This window comes from Cygnus atratus, chromosome 3 (genome assembly GCF_013377495.2).
Source record: "Cygnus atratus isolate AKBS03 ecotype Queensland, Australia chromosome 3, CAtr_DNAZoo_HiC_assembly, whole genome shotgun sequence".
Classification (NCBI taxonomy): Eukaryota; Metazoa; Chordata; class Aves; order Anseriformes; family Anatidae; genus Cygnus; species Cygnus atratus.
The window spans coordinates 48,924,404-48,948,233 of NC_066364.1; the positions used below are offsets into that span (position 1 = coordinate 48,924,404).

General features: G+C 35.8%; 1 protein-coding gene across 3 annotated transcripts in view; it reads left to right on the forward strand.

Annotated features, from left to right (window-relative positions):
• The window catches only part of FIG4 (FIG4 phosphoinositide 5-phosphatase), a 92,030-nt gene that overhangs the window by 3,500 nt on the left and 64,700 nt on the right, over nucleotides 1-23,830 (forward strand). For all 3 annotated transcript variants that reach the window (XM_035564834.2, XM_035564835.1, XM_050709848.1), the window contains exons 2-12: nucleotides 6,379-6,477; nucleotides 7,538-7,661; nucleotides 10,312-10,468; nucleotides 11,790-11,840; nucleotides 14,096-14,244; nucleotides 15,658-15,786; nucleotides 16,658-16,758; nucleotides 17,207-17,369; nucleotides 18,009-18,106; nucleotides 20,833-20,966; nucleotides 22,667-22,783. In XM_035564834.2, coding sequence (XP_035420727.1) covers nucleotides 6,379-6,477; nucleotides 7,538-7,661; nucleotides 10,312-10,468; nucleotides 11,790-11,840; nucleotides 14,096-14,244; nucleotides 15,658-15,786; nucleotides 16,658-16,758; nucleotides 17,207-17,369; nucleotides 18,009-18,106; nucleotides 20,833-20,966; nucleotides 22,667-22,783 — 1,322 coding nt within the window. The remainder of the gene's footprint in view (nucleotides 1-6,378; nucleotides 6,478-7,537; nucleotides 7,662-10,311; nucleotides 10,469-11,789; nucleotides 11,841-14,095; nucleotides 14,245-15,657; nucleotides 15,787-16,657; nucleotides 16,759-17,206; nucleotides 17,370-18,008; nucleotides 18,107-20,832; nucleotides 20,967-22,666; nucleotides 22,784-23,830) is intronic.

The following is a 23,830-nucleotide window of genomic DNA, read 5'->3' on the forward strand; positions in this document are numbered from 1 at the left end:
ACTTTTCTGGATGGGGTGATAAGGGATTTGTGGATAAATGGCCACAAATCAATGCACTTAAATGTTGCGGATGGGTGAAGAAAAATAAGTATTTTCTATTACTGTTTTTTCTTTTCAAAACTACATAAGTACTCAGGCAAATATGTTAAAGACTTTATAGACCCGAATGTATTTTTTAGTGTCCTTTAGTCTGAAGAGCTAAAATTTGTTGGAATATAATCCACAGTCTGTGAAGGTGGAGAGGTGTGTAATGGGCCTGGCGTTTCACAGAAAGTTTTAAGTGGAAACCAAGGAGTTACTGGCCAAAAAATTGTGTGTTTGCTCCCTGACATCTTGATCTCTAAAGAGAGCACTGCCAAAAGTCGTGCTCAGCTGATCACTGCAAAGGATGACAGAGCAGCTGCAAAAGTTTCTTCAGGCATGTGAATAAGAAAAGAACAGAATGAGAAGTGGACCTGCATAGAGAGAGAGGAAACAAGCTAGCTAGGTTGTTATGGCCCTACAATGAAATGAGCATTTATCCTGTTTTTAAGAATGACCATAGTGAGTGAAGGGGAAAAGATAAAATGAGTTTATGAAAAGGTGAACAATCAATGTTGGGCTAGAAATAAAATTTGATGTATTCTGATGTATTTGATGTATGCTCTGGCTGGAGGGTAATATCTCCGTCCTGGAAACTTGAAGACAGGCATGCAAAACTGTGGTATTTCTGTAAGTATTTTCAACAAGCTGTTCAAGTTCAGGGTGATGCTGTGACTGGAACATCAAATGAAATACTTAATCCATTCTGAAGTCCTGTGCATAATTTTCTGGAGGAAAGTAGTTGAAAATTGAGATAAGTGACATAAAGTGCAGTCTAGACTTATAAAGATGCTGCCAGATTAGTCTGATTGTTTTGCATATCTTCATCTAAAAATTAGATGGTCTTATGGATTTAAACCAAATGCTCTACTGAGGTGCAATGCTACAAAGAAGGTCTTTGGCTTCACACATGGAAGGGAGGTTAGCAGAGAATACGATTTATTCATTGTAAAATGAATAAGGAATCATCTCACGGGATGATTTTTTTTTCAAGTAATGGATTTAGGACCAATATATTGTAGTATTTACAGTAATGATCTTGACCCCAAATGGGGGTGAGCTCTGAAATATTGCCCATAATTAGGATAATCAGAGTACGAGTGGCATGAAATGATGATAACCCTCAGGAGTACATAAAAGAAATAATTTGAAATGGAATAGTATACTATGAAACTTAATGCACCTTAGGACAGATTACACACCAATAGAAGTTTGGTGAGAGTTTAATTCAGAAGGTATAGAGGAGGATCTGGATATTTTATCTGAAGAAAAGATGGAAGGTTGAGCTCCTAAAGTGTAACTGAGAAAAAGGCAGATTTGTTCTTTTGTGGTATGGTCAGTAATGAGAAGTACTAGTGTATCTATATAATGAGACCTTGTATGGTGTATTGAGTGTGGGTGAACAGAAAATGCACACAAAAAATAAGAATTCATCATGGAAGAGGTACAGTGAAGGTCCAAAGAGGTAACAGATGCTAGAGATACCTTTCTTAGGATGAGCAAAGTGTCAGGAATATTTCTTTAGTCTATTGAAGTGAGTGCTGAAAAGGGATCCAGTTACTTATGTTACTAAAAACATTCCAGTAGAATAGATACTAAAGAGAGGAGAAGTATTTGGCTAAAGGAATACGTATAGATGAATGATTAATAAATTTAGCTGAAAATTAGAAGGGAGTATCTTGAGATCCTCAGTGGAAGCAGCAAGAACGAAGTCCTGACTGGGACAGAAACCCTTTGGTTGCACTGGGACAGAAGAGAATTACCAAATGTTGTGAATTTAGGATGTGGAGTGAATAGCCATTTCTACGTGCCCTGAGAGTGGTGTTTGGCAAGCTATGGTTTAAAATTTCCCATCTTTGAAGTGTTTGGTTCAAAGAACTTCAACAGACTGGGGGAAGTATACAACATGCTAACCGAGTTTTTGCTATTTCCAGAAACATCTTTTTGCTCCTTCTCTCTACCTTTCTTCATGTCATTCTGCCAGTTTGTCTGAAAGATGAAAGATACTCCCATAATAGCTCGGGGATCTATAGAAGGAAGGAATATAGTACAGTTTTTGCTATGCCTTATGTGTAGGTGCGATGACTCTTCTCCCTTTCTTTGCTATAGTAAAGAAGCTGAACCTGTATATTTTTAAAGCTTATTTAATACCTTGTTTAAGCCATGAAGAATTTCTGATTTACAATCAAGTTCGCTATGTATTAAGACTACCACAAAAATATGAGGAAGAAGCTAATTTTTTCTTTCATAACTTTATGCCTGTTGTGAAGGGGGCTGGAGGCTGGCTGGCAGGTGACATCTACCATAGAATCACAGAACCGTCTAGGTTGGAAGAAACCTCCGAGATCACCGAGTCCAACCTCTGACCTAACGCTATCAAGTCCTTCACTAAACCATATCACTAAGCTCTACATCTAAACGTCTTTTAAAGACCTCCAGGGATGGTGACCCAACCACTTCCCTGGGCAGCCCATTCCAATGCCTAACAACCCTTTCAGTAAAGAAGTTTTTCCTAATATCCAACCTAAACCTCCCCTGGCGCAACTTTAGCCCATTCCCCCTCGTCCTGTCACCAGGCACGTGGGAGAATAGACCAACCCCCACCTCGCTACAGCCTCCTTTAAGGTACCTATAGAGAGCGATAAGGTTACCCCTGAGCCTCCTCTTTTCCAGGCTGAACAATCCCAGCTCCCTCAGCCACTCCTTGTAAGACTTGTTCTCCAGATCCCTCACCAGCCTCGTTGCCCTTCTCTGGACTCTCTCAAGCACCTCCATGTCCTTCTTGTAGCGAGGGGCCCAAAGCTGAATACAGTACTCGAGGTGCGGCCTCACCAGAGCCGAGTACAGGGGGACAATCACTTCCCTAGACCTGCTGGCCACACTGCTTCTTATACAGGCCAGGATGCTGTTGGCCTTCTTGGCCACCTGAGCACACTGCTGGCTCATATTCAGCCGACTATCAACCAGTACTTCCAGGTCCTTCTCTGCCAGGCAGCTTTCCAACCACTCATCTCCCAGCCTGTAGCGCTGCTTGGGGTTGTTGCGCCCCAGATGCAGGACCCGGCACTTGGCCTTGTTGAGCTTCGTACAGTTGGCCTCAGCCCATCGGTCCAGCCTATCCAGATCCTCCTGCAGAGCCTTCCTTCCCTCGAGCAGGTTGACACACGCACCTAACTTGGTGTTATCTGCAAACTTACTGAGGGTGCACTCAATCCCCTCATCCAGGTCATCGATGAAGATATTAAAGAGGACTGGCCCCAGCACTGAGCCCTGGCGGACGCCACTAGTGACCGGCCTCCAACTGGATTTGACTTCATTCACCACAACTCTTTGTTATGAAAGTTATGAAAGAAAAACCATCGCGCCACTTAGCTAAGCAGAAATGAAAGCAGAGTGATCTCAGCAGTGTGCTAATCCAATGTCAGTTTTCAGATGAAGATCTCTCATCTGGCAACCTTCAGCTGCTGGTTTGGTCCCTAAATATCTTCCTCTCTTGGGTGCCAGTGCCCAGGTACCAACAGGAGTCTGGCAGGCTGCTCTGTGAGGAGAGGCTGGGGCTGCCCCATGCTGGACAAATGGCGGCATGGCCAGGCCCAACAGCCAAGATGGCGGCACCTCTGGGAAGCGTGCTTAAGAAAGTGTAAAAACACCAGCGAGGAGTGAGGCAAAAGTGGCAAACATCTTTGTAGACACCAAAGTCGGTGCAGAAGGAGGGGAAGAGGTGCTGTGGGCACTGGAGGATGTTCCCCTGCAGCCCAAGGACCGTGGTGAAGCAGGTCTCCACAGTGCAGCCTCTGGAGGACCCCATGCTCCGGCGGAAGGATGTTTCCTGAAGGACAGTGTGGCTGTGGAGGGGACCTATGCTGATTTTTCTGAGGATTAAGCTGTGTGTTGCTTTTTAGCTGATGAATGAAATAGAAGATTTTTGTGTTTTTTTTTACAGTGCTAATATTACTTAATGACGGTTAGTCTATACAGATAAGCAAATGATAGTTTTAAAGTAGGAGTTCAAAGAAGTAATTTTCTTAAAAATGAAAAAAATGATGGTCAGAATGCTTGGTTTCAGAACTTTCATCCTGCCTTTATAAACAACAATTTGCAGAAGTTTTTTGTTTTGCTTAGACTCCGACTCCTTTTAGAAGAAGCTATTTTTACTGGTTTGGCTGAATCAAGAGATTGATAAAAGAGGGTGTAAAGCCTTTCAATTAGATTTCTTTGGTTAAAACTCAGTCCCAGGTGGAGGTGACGAACGATTGTTCCTGTCTTGAGATTGCTTAGTGATAATTGTGCAATAAATAAAGCTTCAGTCGAGACCTCAAGGTACTGTCTGCATGGTGTACTGCCATGGTTGTTAAAGTACAGTAAGCACTCTAATGTTCATGTACAAGGCGGAGGGAGGTGATGATGGTGTTCCCTCTTACTGGTCTTAAGTTGTGTTTTTTTTTCAAGAGTTTACTGACTATTTAAAGTGTTGTTGTGCTTTCAAGGTAACTAAAAGGGGCTTTAAGTTCTTCTCTCACCTTGAATATTTTGACTTCAAAGATGTTTCTTAATAAATAATGGGTATAAATTATGAAATTGAGTGTTGTGTGAATGTTGTTATTGATTTCCTCTCCCACACCTTGAATCCATATGACTATTAAAGTTAAGAGCTGGCTGCATAGATTCACATGAATTTGCCATGCTTTCCTCCTAGGCTGAGCAATATTAATGAGTTATCTTGCTGCGTGGTAGCACCATACTGATTAAATAAATTAGTGAAACGAGAGCTGCCTACAGCATGTCAGTCTTGCAATCTGCACTTACTGTTAATTCCTTTAAGTGTAAAAAACCATTTCTAGTTTGCTTCTCTTAAATGAGAAATGGACACACTATACATTTGCAGTCTTTCATATTTTAAATGAGAAATATAGTCTTTTTAATATATGTTTTTAATCACCATTGCTAGTCAAAATAAGCGTGAGTGTTTTGGAAGAGCATTGGTGAGAACTTTATCATTGGAAATAAAAATAAAAAATGCAGGTAATTGCTGCACTACTGTGCTACTTGAAATTTTGCTTTCGTCTATAGGAACTAGGAAAGCCTAGATGGCAGAAGTAGCAATGAACTACTATATAGCAACAGTAGTTTTAGGTCATGAAAAGTTTCTTCTGAATGAAGCCCCCCTTTTTTTTTTGGTATGAGTTGAGTTCACTTTATGGTTGTGGCTTGCAAAGCCAAGTGACATGCAGTGTCATTCATTAATTAAATTGGCTGTCCTCTGTATGGTGGCAAGGTAGGCATGTTCAGTGGGAAGGACCAGATTACGTGCAAAGAGGAATGAAAAGCTGCCTAACTGGGGATGATTTGTCTGGAGAATTTCATGTGATTTCAAAGTAAGCTTTTTCTTTAATTAAGGTGTAGTTTGGTCCTAATCATAAACTGCATCCTTATTCCTGCAAACACCAGCACACAGGTGTTGGTACATATGTGTTCTTATTCACAATCAGAGACAAAACCTCTATTGAAAGCTTCTTCATTTGAAATTGTTGAATAGAAGAATGGTTATGAAATGTAGGACTTCCATTATTTGTGCCCCTTTTTTCATTTATTTTTTTCTTACTTCTGCTGTTTTCCCTTTGTCTGTCTCACTGCTGTTGAATTATCCTCCCTCTTCACATTTTTTTTCAGCATTTTCTCATCGGATTGTCTGTTAAAGTTCTTGTATCTTTCAATTTGTAAGACTGTTTGAGTTCCAGTGTCAGTGGAGAAGGACACTGACTTGTTCAAACTGGCCTGTTCCTGTGGGTATTTGTTAAACAATGTCACCAAGAGACACCGGTTAAGTTGCCATTGAGCTGCAAGTGTCTGCAGCCTGGTGGAAAAGGCCAAGTGGTTGAAGAATTCACAAACTCATATGTATAAACTGTTGCATTCTGTGTAGCAAACAGGAAGACAGTTAACATCTGTGGCAAGGTTAATTGGACAGTGCCTGCTGTAAGATGCATTTTTCTTCTCTAAACAAGTTTTCACCTTTCTTCATTTTTTATTTTTTTCCCTTTCTTGTACAGTGGAGTGAATGAGGTTTTTTAAGTTGTGAAGTTTGATTATATGCAAATGTACTTGCCTAAAGTACTTATATCTAAAGCAGTTTATTAACAGTGCATATGGAATACTGCTTATTTTATGTTCATTGAAATGGATCGAATCTAGAAGCTATGTAAACAGCATTGCTGATGTGTTATGTTATAATGGGCTTTGATTGTTTTATGTTGTGTGCTATGTGTTATGTTCTGACTTTTTTTTTTTTTAATCTAGAGGTATTTTCTTGTTGGAAGTAATCCTGCAGAAACCAAGTACCGTGTTTTGAAAATAGATCGCACTGAACCAAAGGATTTGGTTATAATTGATGATAAGGTGAGTGCTTCTCTTTTTAGTTTTTTTTTTGTTTTTTTTTTCAGTTACTCCAAAAATACCGTGTATTACCACCAGCTGAATTTTAATAGTGCACATTTAATCTGTTTCAACAAAGGTATGGTACAGAATAACAGAGTCGTGGAACAGTTGAAGTTGAAAGGGACCTCTGGAGGTCATCTAGTCCAAGCCCTATCCTTAGAGCTGTATGCACAAGGTCAGGTTGCTCAAGGCCATTCCCAGTCACTCTTTGAATATGGATGGAGACTCCGTAACATCTCTGGATAATCTATTCCAGTGTTTGACCATCCTCATGTAAAAATAGCCTTTTCTTATGTTCAAAAGGAATTTCCCTGTATTTGAGTTTGTGTCCATTGCCTCTTGTCCTTTCACTGGACACCACTGGGAAGAGTCTGTCTCAGTCATCTTTACTCTCTTCCTTAGGTATTTTGATACACATTGGTAAGATCTCTGAGGTTACTCTTCTGCAGGCAAATCAGTCCCAGCTCTCTTGGCCTCATATGTGAGAGACATACAATATTAGCATGGTAATGACTATATTATGGGGAGTAGTCTTGAGATCTCCAAATATTACGTTCACTTTAATGAAAATTTCCCAAGGTCTTAAGTTTGCTGTGTATATGCTCCTACCAGTTTTCTTATGTTTGGGTATGCTGTTCTGAATGCAAAATACATTTAATTACTATTTAGCCACATTTTCATTGTTTCTAATGTATCATATCTGAAGCAAAATAAATAGCAGAAACAAGAGTCTTAGAGATAAGACATGATTCTTTTTCAAGAAGGTTATGGTTTAAAATCTTAACGTGTAAGAGTCAAGAGATTTTTGAATTCATATGTGACTGTGATTATTACTGTTGCAGTGGACATTGGGTTTTGTGCATAAAAACACAGCTTAGCTTCCTGGTAAGAGTGAAACAGGAGACCGAGGATGCAGGGCAAAAAATTGTTTTATTGTATAGTGAGTAAATTCTACTGTTCTCTGACATGGAGTAATATTTAACTACCAAAGCAGTAACTTGAGGGACTTTTTATTTTAAAGCATGTGTATACGCAACAAGAGGTGAGGGAACTTCTTGGACGCTTAGACTTGGGAAACAGAACAAAGATTGGGCAGAAGGGCTCTTCTGGGTTATCCCGAGCTGTCTCTGCTTTTGGTGTAGTAGGTAAGTGTTTCATTTGGTTTTTATCCTCTTAAGGAGGTGAGACTTACTGTGTCACACTGTATATCTTTCTCTTCCCTTGAGGCTTTTTTTTTTAAACAGAAGGTTTTCACATGGAACATGGTCTCCTAAATTTCAGAGCTCACAGAATGCTTTTTAAAAATAAAAGTCAAAGTTGGTGTCCTTTATTAGCTTGTATTTCTTCATCACACGCTATTCAGAAAGGTGACTAATTGTATTTTTTTTTAGTTAAATTTTGCAGTGAAGTCTTTAAATATTTCTTTTTCATGTTTGAACAGGTATGACTGTCAAGTATGTCAACTGAATTTTTAAATGCTGATCAGCTGTCCATTATCTTAGAAGCTATTAAATCCTTGAAACAATTTTCTAACTAGCTTCATCTGAAAGTCACTACTTTCCTTCCTATTGTCAAATATTGAGTTTAATATTTGGATGGGTGATGTCTCCAAAGTAGATGTTAATGTGAGCTCTGACAGCCCCAAAGAATACTTCGTGCCTGATTGACATCAATATACATCTGAACATCTAAATCCAAAACGGCAAAGAAGGTAGAGACTGCAAGTACTCTAAAAGATGCTCCTAAATTTTGTATAACAACCAAATAAAAAGAAAATAGTTTTCTAAATTAGATTATGCAAACTTCCATCTTTATTTTTTCCCCTAAAGAAAACCCCAAAACCAAAACAATTTGGAAGCTGTCAATGGATCCACTCCTTTTCAGAAATTCCTCAGATGAAGTTTGTTTCCAATTAATGTAGGGGTATTAATAACACAGGTCAAGATAAAGATTCTTCTTGTAGTCTTACAGCATTGGCTTTCTTTTTACAAACTACCAGTGTTCCCTATGTAAATATGTGATAATCTATTCAGTTGGAAAATGGTCATGTTCAATGAAAATTTTGCATCCAAATTGTATTTATGTTTATATGTATGCTTCATAACCATTAGAGGAGAGTTGAAATTCTGTGTGTTGATTATCAGATATGGCTTTGTATTTCTAGACATTTTTTTTAAGAAGCAATATGCTCTTTTAGTAATCCTCAGGTATTTATCGTGCAGTGATAAAGTATGTGCTCCAGGCCTCTTATGTCTGGGTCCTATCTAATCTGAGGGAATGTAACAGTTCATTTATTTCTGCCTCCTGGTCAGGAGGACAGTGCTATTTTTTGCAGAATCAGAAAGGACATTTTGCTCTGCTTTCTGGTTACTTTGTTAACCAGAGATGGTGCATGTAGGTGCCCCAGAATGGGGGAGATGGTATAGTGTTTAAAAATAGAAAACACTACTAAATGGGGAGGACCAAGCAAAATGGAAAGGCTGGATTCCTAGTCAGACTTTAGGATAACATTTGGTGATATTCAAAGGATAAAGACTGTTCACTTAAGTGATTTCACTACCTGGAGGATACAGGAAGAACTTCGACTGCTATTTAGGAACTGAAAGTCAATAGCCCAGCTCTTCAAATGGAAGGTTTTATTTCATAATGTCAGCAGGGTCTCCTTTCCTTGTGGAGGTGAGAACATTTTTCCATGGCAGGTAATAAGGGAGAAGAAAAGAATTGCCATTCATTCGATCCCATTGCAGCCTCCAGCAGTGACAGGGAGGAAAATGAGTATGCTTACTCATCCTTCTTTAAGTTATAATGCAAAACTAAAAGAAATTATAAATGCACTTAAAAATGATTCTGATTTATTTTTTCCAAATTTATTTGTTGACAGTGCAGCAGTTACTGAGTTTCAGGCTTGTTCTAGTAGCAACACCACAAAGTAGCTATCTTCCAAGAGCTCATTCATACAATTTATTAGTTAATTAAATTTTGTGTTGCTGTATTACTACTTACACTGTATTAGAAACAAATTTTGGTTCAGGGGTGTTTACATATTTCTCTTTTTAATTTGAATTTATATATTTTTTTTGCATTTAATGGTTTATTACACATTTTCCTGATGATATATAACAGAGACATCCAAAGAAGAAACTCAGTAAAGAAGTATGGCTATAGCCTGTAGCGTTAAGGAATTAGTGGAGAGTTCAGAAGCCTTTTTTTTTTAATAAAAAAAAATTCTCTGAATGGCTAATTTTTGGGAGATTCTGGGAGACATTTCCCTACTGTTAAGGAGAGAGAGCATAAAGGTGATATTGTACACTTGTGCTGTTTCGTGCCCCTTCCCAGCAAAGAATACATGAACCTGAAGAGAAAATGTGGGTTCCTGGTTGCTCTGGAAAATTTAGACTTTTGGTGTCTGAAGTAATTGGGCTATGCTTCACTCTGACCAGTGAGAGACATATAAAAAGTAAATGCAAGTATCGTAAGCAAACTTTTTTGGAATAGTCTGTCTTAACTCTGCTACCTAATATTGCAAATGTACACAGTGAAGGGGGAAGGAAGAAAAAAACAAACAAAAACAAACAAACAAAAAACCCACAACTGTAAGTACATTGTTTTATAACACCTTGGGGCAAATTGTAAGAGTCTATCTATATCTATATTGTTATTTACATATATATTCATATATATATAAATAAGAATATTTTTATGAAGTCCTGAATAGTTCTGATACTGTTTTTCTGACTATGATCAAATCAATCCAAGCATCCAACTAATGGTATTTTAATACTTTTTTTTTAACAGGTTTTGTCAGGTTTTTGGAAGGTTACTATATTGTGTTAATAACTAAAAGAAGAAAAATGGCAGATATTGGAGGTCATGCAATATATAAAATAGAAGATACAAACATGATATACATTCCAAATGACTCTGTAAGAGTCACTCATCCTGATGAAGCCAGGTAAGTTATGGTGGTAAATGATGTGTGCCTTTTGAATATTTTCCAAGCAATGAGGAACTGGAACTAGAGATTTTGGTCATGGATTTCCTTTTGTTATGTCATTCAAATAATTTTATCCTAGTTGATAAGTCAGTTCAGAAGAATGGAGAATGGGACACAAGTTCTGTGGCCTCTACCCTGGAGGGTACCTACCGCTGTTAGTCTCAGAGCAGTTTGTCTGCCTCTCCATGCCACATGTCAAAGCTGCATCTTAGCCATTGCACAGCACAAAACATCCAATATAAACATTGGACTCTACAAAAGCAATGTAATGCTAATACGGGTTTATATTGTTTGGGGTTACTGTCCTTTTTTTAGTCACTTGTATCGTGTTAATCTCACCTGAAGAGATGTTTTATGCCTTTCAAGACATTCTGAGTAGATGATTTAATGTAATCTTTCTGTGCTGTCAGAATCTTGTGGATGTTGGTGTTGTAAAGGGTGATAGACTCACCCATGGGTAAATTTAACTTCCTTTTTTTTTCTGTGACTTCTTTCTGAAGAAAAAAAATGGGGCATTTGATCAGCAGGGAACCTTGTATGAAATGTACAAATACATCCTGATGTTGATTTTATCAGGATGGTGTAACTTTACTTTTATGAAATATCAGGCGAATGGTATCAGTAAACTACTTCTCAGTCTCTACCAACTGTGAATAGCCTAGAAGTTGTGATGGATTATGATAAACTGATGGCAGGTAATAAATGAAGCTGATGGCAATTATTAAAAAAAGTTTCCACATTAAGATATGATTTACAGTATACCTCAGTCTCCCCTCTTGAAGTGCAACAGACCATATTATCTAAGCTATTATTTCAATACCCATGGTGTCAGCCATTTTATCTTTCGTAGACTGTGTTAGAGTTTCTTCTGAGAATTTGTAAGTGTATAACAGGTTGATCTAGATATTTCTTTCTCTGTTCATTTGAGAATAACTATGAAAATCTTTAATTTTTATATAGTACTGTTGGGAGTTTGCTTGTGTAAGTCCTAGAAATTTTGACCCACATTTGTGGAAAACAGAATTACACAACTGTCTCTACAGCTGCCTAAAGAAAGAGTATCTACATGAGTAGACACTGTATAAAAAAGATTATTTATTTAATCCAGTTGTTGACATTCTAGTGGAATTACCTGACTGTCAAAACAATTGCAGTAAGATAGCTAAAGAACTTATAACAAGAATCAATATTTATATGTAGTTTACTTGCTGAGGTCCTGGTTGACTTTGGTCTGTATGGCTAGTAATAACTGTCCGTTTAACTTCCATTATTTTTTTAGGTATCTGAGAATCTTTCAAAATGTGGACCTTTCTAGCAATTTCTATTTTAGGTAAGTATGGATTACTAAGTCCTTTAAAATAGTGTACTTACACTTCCTATAAGATTCTGCTTTTGGATTCTGATAATCAAGATCTTTAAGTTGTTATCCTAGGGAAGTAAGATGGTATGATCACACAGTTTGTCTATTTTCTCTGACTTTTGAACCTGCTTCAACAAATTCATTGAGAATATAGTCTCTGTGAAGCTGAAAAACTATAGAAATATTAATGACAGGGTAGATACTGAAATTAGTGTTTCACTGACAAAAAAGCTGCAGTACGAACTCAGCACTAATCTGTTCTGTTTGCTATATTGCCTTGTCAGTCTGCACATGAAGACCATGTGGAGATCTATGAACTTGGAGGGGAAATTATAGAGCTGAGGAAGTTGTAAAATATAATTAGAGTTGTGGAATCACTGCTTTCTCGCAGTTGTAGATAAAAGTACTTTGAACTGAAATTGGTGTAGTTCTGCTGCTCAGAGAATAATGGGATTTCTCTTTGCTCAGTTCTCAGATTGTTCAGCTTTTTTTTCATTCTGCAAGGTGATCACAATAAATGTCTCCTGGATGCAAACTGTAAACAGTTGCCAGTATTTCTGTGTGCTGTTACAGGCTCATTATGAAAACTGTGATTTTTGTCCTGCAGCTCTTCTTGATTGGCTTTCTCTAGTCAAGCTGAATGGGGAGAATGTAATACTTCTTGCCTTAAATAAATAATAAATACGACTGTTCACCTTTGCCAGATAACAGTCGTTCTTTCTTTAAAAAAGTAGCATATTTCAGGGGATTTGCTTGTCCTGTCAGTTTTTCTTTCTTGATCTCATTTTACAGCAATAGAGCTTTGCCTTGATTCTGAAATAAAAGAACAGAAATAGGTCCTAGTCTAAGATGTACCCTGTGCAGAGTGTATCTTTCACAGGGCCTTCTTGGCATTACTGATTCACTTGCCAACTCTTTCGTAAAGCGACAAGTTGCTTTGTCTAGTCCCAGCTGCTACCACACACGAGATTTTTGGTACAGTAGAAAAACGGGGGAAAGGTTGTGCTAAACCCAGCAGTGGTAGTTAGGAGATTTTGTCCTAAAACAAAACGAAACAAAACCTCTTAAAAGTACCAAAGTACCTAACAGTCTAGAACATACTTCCTCTTGGAAAACAAAGGCTTTATGTCACAACTGTATCAGTGAAGAAGAAACCTACCCAGGCTTCATGTCTGTTTCATGGCTTTGCACAGGAAAACTGTTTTCACAGTGTTGAAACTGCTTTTTTTCTTATCTCTCAGCCCTAGTGTAATATAACCCCCATTTTTAATCTGCTTGGAGATGATGAGCATATGCTGTTGCAGTGGTTGTGCCTAGAGGGGAAAGGAAAGGTTTCTTGTAAAACTCTCTGATAAACACATTTACCAGCTTAATTTTAATTGTTCATGGAAATGTGGTGGATACGTGGGTTAGATGTTGTTATCATCAACCATAAACCTATACGCCTAATTTGTTTTAGGTTGTTAATGAATATCTAGAATTTACTGGAGGGCCAATAATCACTGATGCTGCCTTAGGCTAAAGTGGAAGTCTCTTTGTACTTCTGATTTAAGTGTTGCATAAATTTGGTTTCTCCATGGGGAAATGAATCCTAATGGCTTGTAAAATTTAGCAGTGAGTGTAGTGTTGTCAGTATAAAAGGCATGAGATGCTGCGTTTGTTACTGTTATGGAACTAAATTAAAAAAAAAAAAAAAAAAAGGACAACTTTTGCTTATTCAGCAGTCCCCAGTCTTAGGATATATTTATGCTGCAATCACAAATTTCAGGTCAGAAAGTTTTTGTGAGTCAAATTTTTTGCTGCTTTGAGTTCAGGTAGTGGTTAGAGAGTGGTACTTAAAAATTTCTGAAAATTTAGGTTGTCTCTCTCTATATGGGTATTTCTAGTGGAATAGCTAGCTTTGATCATCTGGACTGCTTCTTAGAAGTAAGTTTTCAGATATGTTTTGTTCAAAAGCCGTGTTCAATTTTCAGTTATAATTAAGAATATAAATACAGTTTCATCTATTGTAGCATAAACAGATTCTGTGTTTGTAAAGCTTCTTTTGGAAACCATCTGTACCATTTGCCAGTATAGAATCAGATTTTTTGTATGTTGTTTAAATGTCATTTTTTAATGGATAATATAATAAGTACTGTGTTAAATAAAAGTATAGATAGAGAGTAAGGGCTTTCAGAAAAGTCCCATGCATTTACAATTATTAATAAATGTTAACTGTCTATCAGTTACAGCTATGATCTATCTCACTCCCTTCAGTATAATCTTACTGTTCTGAGAATGCCACTTGAGATATTAAAAACCGAAACAACTCAGACCCGACAAGAGAGTTTTGATATATTTGAAGATGAAGGACTTTCAGCACAGGGTGGAAGTGGTAAGCAAATATGTCTAATAAAACAAATTTTGTTGGTCATGAGTACATTTAGAATATATTCCACTTAAGTTTACTTTTGAGAAACAGTTGTCTCTTCAATATTGATCGGTAGTCAATAAAGTAGTGAATTAATAAAAGATTATATGAAGTACCAATTAAACATTTAAATTTGAACAATGCAATTTGTAGTCATGATTAGTCATTGTTTTGGTAATCTACATTGCAGTTCAGGCAGATAATTGAGCATGCTGACATTTTTCAGCAATTTATTATTTAACTGATATGTAGGATTCTTAGTAGGATTGAATTACAAACAGAATAGGAAGCAATAACTGGTTAAATACAAAACTTTTTTTGTTTCATTTTGGGAAATACTGATTACAGAGGAATTGTATGAAGTTAGTATCAATGTACTGTATCAAGCACTGTAAGGAAGCCTAAGAATATTTGTTGATTTCAGTTGAAAACTACAACCTTCACTTTGGAGCTGACATACACACAGTAGACAAAAGATTGTGAAGAAGACCAATCAGACATGAAAATTTTCTCTCCCTTATGCTTTGCACTTCCAACCCCTTCCACTCCCCCCCTCCCCCAAAAAATCAACCCAATCAACCCTACCCTAAATCCTCAATATTGGATTTCATTCTGTTGAAGCTGATGTTTCTGTGTTTTATTATCCTGTGACTTACACTAATCATCTGAACAGACTGGCAATAAATTGTGTTTGGTTTTTTATTATTATTTATTATTTAGTTGTGTTTTTTTTTTGGTATTGTGTCACCACTTTTTTTTACTCGTTTAAACCTATAATATTCTAATTTCTGAAATGAGTAAAGACTCAGGTTCCAGATATATTGGAAATTGAATTTTCATATGCAGCCCAACAGTAGCTGCGTTTCTTAGTGTCAGTGCAAATTAAGAAAACCAGACTAAATTATGTAAGAAGGGGAGATAAAATACTTTTTTTTTTTTAAAAAGGGATAAAGGCTATTCACAGTCTTCCAGAGCTGATCCAGAATTGAAAAGCTTATATAGTCTTCCTCTGAGAGTATTTTTGCCTGAACTGGAATTCACAACTTGTTTTCTTTCTCTTATTATCAAATCCTCCGTTACCATGCAGAGATCTCTCTTTAGTATTGGAAGAATCAGAAACTTCTGCACAGTGTGTTGAAGTACTACAGTGACTGGCAACCATAGAAAAATTTTACATCTCAATAAATTCTGAACTTCAGCAAGTGCTTAATGTTATTTGTGTTTGGCAAACTTCAAGGATATGAATAGATGTTATGCTGGGTTGCAGCCGAGGGTAAATAAAAATAAAGGTCCAATGACCCCATGTTTTAAAACAGTCCAATCCAATTGAGTTTGTTTCTTAATCGTTAATGCCATTTCATTGTAATGACTTCCTAGGTGTATTTGGAATTTGCAGTAAACCTTACGAAAAGTATGTGTGGAATGGGAAGCTGCTGGAGGCAGTAAAAAATACTGTTCATCGTGACTGGCTGCTGTACATCATTCATGGATTTTGTGGGCAATCAAGTATCCTTTTACCCTTGTAACTAATGGCAGTTTATTGATTTAAAAACTTTGAATGTGTGAAATACATTGAACTATTTCTTTGTAAGGTCACCTTTTAATTTTATAATTATTGATTGCCTTTTATTTTCATTACTTCTCTAGGTTTTGTGGATAAATATGGTTATGTTCTTTTAATATGGTTGTGATGCAAGTAGACTATATTCTCGCTGAGGCACTGTTTGTAAGCATGGACTTCAGTAATAAAGAGCTTGAGAAGATTTTAAGGCTCAGCTGTATTTTTCATAGATATTTGAGAAAGGGCAGAAAAGCTAAACAGAACTGAATTGCTGACATAGAAATGCCCTCTAACTAATCCCCTTTAAAATAGCTTTTTAGTAAGTGAGATTTGCAGAAACTCTTGACTTTACACTGTTTCTATTGGAAGATGATGACTTCTGTAGCAATTATTTTAAATGGGTCTATTTACCTAATAGTACTAGGAGAAAAAACCCAAATGCATATGTCATTCCAAAGAAATGCCATCTCAGTATCTTAGTTGATAAGAATTTAGTGTATTACAGGGATGTTAGATTTTAATCATCAACTGTATAATGCTAGTTAAAATAGACATACTTCTCTTCCGTATGTTGTGAGGAGGAATTGATGTATTGTGATACAGATTCCCTTTTCAAAATGCTTCCAAAATGATTGTTGAAAAGGGCAATATTTTCTCCCAACTGCAAAAGAAATTTGGAAGTGATATTCATCTCTATAAGATTTTAGTAGAACAGATGTTTTGTACCCCATTTTTTCCCTAGAATTTATTTTTGCTCACATGAATGAAGCAAACAAAAATCGTGTATGACATGTAAACCTTAACTTCTGTTTCAAGAACTGTTAATTTATGGTCGCCCTATATATGTCACTCTGATAGCCAGAAGATCAAGCAAATTTGCTGGAACACGTTTTCTGAAACGAGGAGCAAACTGTGAGGTAAAATAAGTGTGATCGCAGTGTTGTGTGGTAGTTCCCCCTTGTCCCCTAACAACGTAGAAAACGTGAACCTGGCTGACTAGTGAACTGATATGTTTAGAGGGTTGTTATGGCTTTGGTTGTAAATCATGCTATTAGATAACGTTATCAAAACTATCACTACATTTTAAAGTCAGATAATAAAGCTTTCTTAAAATTGTAACTTTTAATTGGAATTTCTTTTTAGCATTTATGTTATTTGCATCAGTAATGTTATTTCTCAAATAGAAAAAAATAGATCAAATACATTTAGGGATAAATGGGTATTCTGCCTTCATTTGTGTTGTCACTACCATGATTTGGTGTCTTACAGCTTAATTGTGCTCCATCAGTAATGATCAGTTCTCTATAATGCATGCAGCTCTGAAGTGTCATGTCTATTTCATGTGTGTATTTCTGTTTGTTGTAGGGGGATGTTGCTAATGAAGTGGAAACTGAACAAATCCTTTATGATGCATCGGTTCTGTCATTTTCAGCGGGGAGTTATTCTTCCTATGTTCAGGTTCGAGGATCTGTCCCTCTGTACTGGTCTCAAGATATTTCAACTATGATGCCTAAACCACCCATAACACGTATGTACAAATTTTTCTTTCTAATAGGTTATGGCTAGCACTGTGTCCTAATGGAACACCTGAGAGAGTAAATGAAAACTGAACTTGTAAAAATGAATAAACTGTCTAAGCATTTGTTTTATGGGAGGCTATCATTTAAGGTAAACAGAGTTCTTTATAATAAACATAGTGGCATATAAACATTCAACCATATAAACAGCTGCATTTGATGAAATTGAATAGAAAAAAAATCCCCAACTTAGACTTCACAGTCAGATATGGAATACGAAAAACTTACATTTAAAAATGTCAGCTTTCTTTGTGCTGATTGGTTTGTATACAGTTACTTGTGTTTATCTTAAAGGGTTGTGGATAAAATTTTGAACCTGTTGAAAATGTTGGAAAACATCTGGGTTAAATATAATGGGGCCAGAATAATTGCTCTTTGTAAGTATCTCACAAATGTTTTGGTTAAAAAGTCACTTCCATTTCTGAAATAGGAGGATTTTTAAACAGCTTTTGCATGAAAAAAGAAGAATATGTAATTATATCATTATAGAGAATTAGTAATTATTTTGTGAAGAGTACATTTAAGGGAAAATGATTTAAGTGACTCTACAGCACTCTGAATGTCATCCTGAATATATGTATCTGTTGCAGTTGACCAAGCAGATCCTTTTGCGCATGTTGCTGCTCTTCACTTTGACCAAATGCTTCAAAGATTCGGCTCTCCCATTATTATTTTGAATCTTGTGAAGGTACAATATTTTGAATATGTTCTGTATGTTTTCTTATTTTAAATACAATATGCTTTTCTGTGGAGTCTCTGTGTACTTTTGTTTGTACTCTGAACTAATGTTAGCTTGTAAGTGGCATATTTTCTTCATAAATCTAATCCTATGCAGGAGTGTACGTATTTTTATAAGAGCTTCCACTGCAGCCCTTCCAAATAATAATAAAAAAAAAGTGTTTCCCATTTTTATAAACTTTGTAGGTTTCTTGACACAAATGACTGAGTTTTTTGAAATAAATGATATTTCACTTTGTTTGGTCTGATAGAGGCACGGGTATATGGGCAGGAGAGAAAGCTGAAGCATCTCATGCTGGTTAATGGGCAGTGCCAGTGGCAGCAGGGGTGGGCTTACAGGGAAGCTCCTTGATTGCTGCACTAATTCTGTTAACTGCTGTGTGGAAGGCTGTGGTAGCCAAAGCCTGGATTCTGGGTGGCACTGTAATTCTGAGTATTATATTTTGTGTTTGTGGTTGGTTTTTTGTTTTCCTGTTCTGATCCAGCCATTTTCTGTCATGGTATCTCAGCCAGGCAGGTTTGAGCTTGCTGTCGGAAGGTGGGAGGTATACCAGGCAGCTTAAATAAGAGAGGAGGAATGGACTCCAGACCCTGGGAGTTTACCCCGTCTCAAACAGAATTTCTAATAAAATAAGTGAAAATAAGTCTCAAACATCTGAATATGGTGTCACAAGAGAATAACAGTGTAACCTGTTTTTAAAATTAGTTTTATTTGCTGCAAGGCAGAAACCGTAAATTCTTTTTACATTTTGGCAGCTTTAGTAGAGCAGATGCAAACTGTGTAGTTTGATTTTTTTCCCGAATTTCTGTCATTTTATTTGGTATTTTCTTCTGATAGCTGGACAGTAAAGGTTATCTTATATATCTTACTGCAGTGTTTCCTCTTTAATGAACTGCTTCCACATTCTGTTTTAAATTGATTTGTTTTGCTTGAATATCTTACTACTTTTTAGGCTTTTAAAAAAAAGCTATTTATCATTTCATTTATCATGTAGAACTGTATTCAGTAGAAAAAAGGACCTTTTATGTGCATGTAGGATCCATTCCTAGTATGAAAAAAAGTAGGGAAAATACAAAAGGAAGACTTTTAGAACCCAGAATAGTAATAAATGGCAACTAGATGACCTATTTTTTATTTCTAGAAGCTTTCCTACATAGCAATACTTCTAAGACTGTCCAAGAGTCTGTGGAATCAACTTAGGATAGCATTTGTTGACAAGAAAATGATTTTCTCTCTTGCAGCCGTAGCTTTCAAGGGCCATTATTACAGTGTGAGTCTAGATTCACATGACTTTGACTTGTGAATGATTATATGTCTTTATTCACAGGCCTTTTGATACTATGGCTGAAAATGCATCTCTTTCTCTCCCTCAAAAAAAAACAAAAAACAACAAATCACCTTTGTCTGCATGTTGCTCTTGCTTTTACACAAATGCTAATGATTTTTGTCTCCAGTACTTTCATTATTTGATTTCTTAAAGGCTGATTAAATGTAAATCTAATTCATACTTTACCTGTCTATCCTAGAAGTTTGTTAATCAGTAACATATGAATTAGCCTTTCCTTGGGTTTGTTTATTTATGGCTGCTATTATGTATTTAAATCAGTCTTTGTAACATAAGTTCAACATAGGTTTTAGTTTGGACTAAGTTGAGAGAAAAGCCGTATTATTAGAGTGCCAAAACATATGGTATCCTTGGAGAATGGCAATGTAATTCTAACTTTTGTCAAATATTTAGTTTACTTTCTCTTCCATTTGTAGTGCAGTTAGACTAGTTTTGCAGAAGTGCCAGCTGTGGTGTACAGCTTCCACTTTTAATTTCTGTTAATGACTAAAACATTCAAATAAACCACTGAAGTGAAGTAAAACTACTCATGCTCAGCTTTTTTTTCAGAGGCATTCAAAAAAGTGACAAAGTTTGCTCTAAGATGATTGAGATAGTGCCATGCATTGATTGAGAATGTACTAATGCATAAGAGGGGTGTGAGTCTGTTTTTAAAATAAGCATGCAATGCTGCTGTATGACTGTTTAATTGATGTTGCTGGTTAACTATCTGTTTATTGGCTTAACAGACAAAATGTTTGCTAGATTTTTTCAGTTGTTTTTCCTTGTCTAAGGTATTCTACTTGGAGAAGAACTCGTGATATTTATTGTTTAGTTTAGAAGGCATTATTTAGGTTTTTGTTTCTCCCATAAACCTTTCATTTCTTCCAAAAAAATATACCTAGGAAATAAATGGAATGACTTTTTGAACACAGGTACCAAAAATGCCTGACACTGCACACCTACTACTAGTTCTGATTTTATTACAGTTATAACCTATTTGTTGCTGATACATAGTATCACTGTGATTTTTCACAGATTTTATCAGTTATTTCACTTAATAAAATATTACTAATATAAGTTGATATTACTCTGATGTTCTTCAAATTCAAATGCTCATTTTCTGATTTTTTGTGTGCATTGTGTGAACATAATTTACTATTTTTGTGTGTATATGTCTTGTTTCTACCTCATCCATACATAGCAGGTAACACTTAAGTCTAGGTTAAAGAGTCTGTGTTAGAGTGTATCAGTCTATAATATATACACAGACCTACATATGTATGTGTACAGGTTACATATGTTTGTTAATGAAAGTACTCATGTTAACTTCCTTTTCTTTTCACCAAAGGAACGTGAAAAAAGAAAGCATGAAAGGATTCTTAGCGAAGAACTTGTTGCTGCTGTGACATATCTCAACCAGTTTTTACCCCCAGAGCATGCAATTATATATATTCCTTGGGATATGGCCAAATACACAAAAAGGTAGAAAAGATTGTTCATTGTATTAGTGCTCTTTGCCACAATTCAAGTAATTATATGCTTTCAGTTAAATTTAGCTTAGGAATGATGGGAGAGTCTTATTAAGATCTATGGACAGAATAAAACCTGACCTTTCTGAAGGACTTTTAATATTCAAATATATAACATCATACCAAATTGGAGCAAGGCCTGAAAACTTTGAAGTTCTCTGCAAAGGAAAGTTTTAGAGAAAAGCCAACAGCATTCTCTTTTTATTTTGAATGAGTCAAAGACTGCATTTTGTCAGGTATTTCATATCAGTCTTGAATTTATTGAGTTAGAACATTTTATTTCAAGAAAAAAAAAGGGGAAGGAATCATATCAATGTCTCTTCCATTTCCACTTTCATAAGGAAATGAGGATAATGAGGATATTTTATTAATTTCAATGTTATAAAACATTTAGATTGTTAGATTATTTATCTTTGTCAAATACATTCAGTAACTTTTTCTTTATGATTTTGGACAATAGTGTGTTGTACTAGTGTCATGTGACAATGTTTTCATAAATGGTGAAATATTTACAAGGAGAAAACATTTTAAATCTATAAATGCAAATTGGTTTTCTTCAGTAACACACAACTCAGTTCTGAAGTTGTGTGGCCTGCCTCTATCTACTGTTTCTTATAATACCCAAATTTCCAGAAGAATAATGAGAATGGTTGTATCTGCTTTCAGGTCTCTGTTACTATATCAGTCTGACCAAAATAATGAAAAAAACTAGTTTAATTCAAAGGATAGGGATATAATTAATGTTTGTCAATACTTTTTATGGAAAAAAATGCAATCCTTATTATTTGAGATTACAAGCTGGTTGTTATGATAGGTCACATAGATGTGAATGACTATTAATTTAAAGTTTGACTTGGTTTCACACTCCATTTTTATTCTAAAATGTCATTATGCCCAGTTATGTCTCTTCAGTTGTGTTATGGTTAAATATCAAATCTCAATATAAGACTATATTTTCTTTCACAAGGTATGTTAGATGCAAGTTCTTGGGTTCTATATGGAGCAATGCTTCATACGGGGAATGATACCAGGTGATCAAAAGATGCCCCTTCTAGCTATAAGATAGATGTATATTTATACCCACCCTAGAACAGATGTAAAAAATATCAGAGGGAATTGAAAAAGATTATTTTTTTAATGCAAGCAAGAGATATTAAAGAATGAAAGATAACGTGTCTCTGCATAAAGAACTGACCATTTCAAGAATGCTGAGACTGTTCCAACATGTAGTTTTGCAGTAAGTTTTCTGGGAAGTAGTACTGGTGGAAACATTTCAAAATAATACTTCCAACTCAAGATAAGCAATCTTGAAAAAAGATGTAATTTTTAACTTGTGTTTACACATATTTTTGTTTTCAAAGTTCTTACTAAAATGTAAGAACTGTACTAAAATGTACTCCATTTTGAGTAATAAAGTCTCAATTAATGGATGGATGCCCTGATCTGAACAAACTGGTGTAAGAAAATGTGAAGAACACACTGAAACAAATGTTACTAAGTAACACAGTACCTTGCAAATAAAACAAGATGCGAGTCTTCCATTAAATCATTTTTTAAATCATTTAAATCATTTTTGTTACTAAAAGACTTCCAAGCAGTGAAAATTTTTGAATATTGATGTATCTTTACTGTGTATTTTTTTTCTCTTCTCAGCAAACTTTGCAATGTGCTTGATAGATTGAATGTGATTGCAGAAAGTGTAGTAAAGAAAACTGGATTTTTTGTGAATCGACCTGATTCCTACTGCAGTATTTTGCGGCCAGATGAAAAGTATGTATACTTTTATGGATGTATAATGAATAATATCTACTGTTTGGAGAGTTGTCTGGAATTTCTACTGTCTGTTTTAAGGCTTCAGTTAACATGAAAATATATACTTCATTATTAGGTTTTAGCCAAAAAGGATTGTAGTCAAAGGCACATGCTAAGAAATACTATAATACACTGAAAATTTTATAGTCAGTATTATTATGCTGTTGTTTCTCCACTTATAATGAATTCGTATATCAAACCATTATTTCTAACTTGTAATCTGTGCCATGTGTATTTATATAATGCTTTTTTTTTCCTTAACCAATGGAGTGCTAAATTTGAGGATAAATTTTAACAAAGAGAACAACATTTGTAATTTAGTAAGGGGCTTCTTTTAAGGCATATGAATAAGGTACCTATCAATGAAATGTTACTTGGTCCAGTGTTTTCCAGTTGATTTTTATGGTATTCATACATACAAAACTGAAAACATTTTTTTTTAATATAGAAAATGTATTTGCGTAGAGTGCTATGGAAGTATAATGATTTAATCAGCTGAATCCTCTAAAGTCTTCGAAAATTCAGAAATAAAGTAACTTCCAAGTTAATTCATCACTACTCAAATGGGCATTTTTGTTTTACATTAAGAGTATCTTTGCATTTTTAGCCTAACTTTGTTTAGAAACAGTGAAGTAAAACTCAGAGACTCTTAGAGCTTCTTTGCCATGCAGTACAGCAAAAGTGGCAACTGCAAACTAGCATGAATGAGATTGATGCATCCTTGTGATGCTGTGGTTTGTAGAGATAGTCTGATGAGACTCAAAAGTAGTGTGTAAGCTAGTTAACCCTCCCAGCTTGAAAATATTCAGTTGTTCAGGGGTTACCTGCATCAAGCGTAACTGTTCCTCTGCCTCAAAATGTCATTAATTTCAGATCCGTGTTTCCTGCCTCTGGGGTACAGCTAGTGCCTGTACAGAGTAGCAAGAACTGGACAATGAATAGTATGTATGCCTAGAATCAGTATGAAGTCAAGATTTAAATCAACCAGCTTGTGCTACAGAGAAT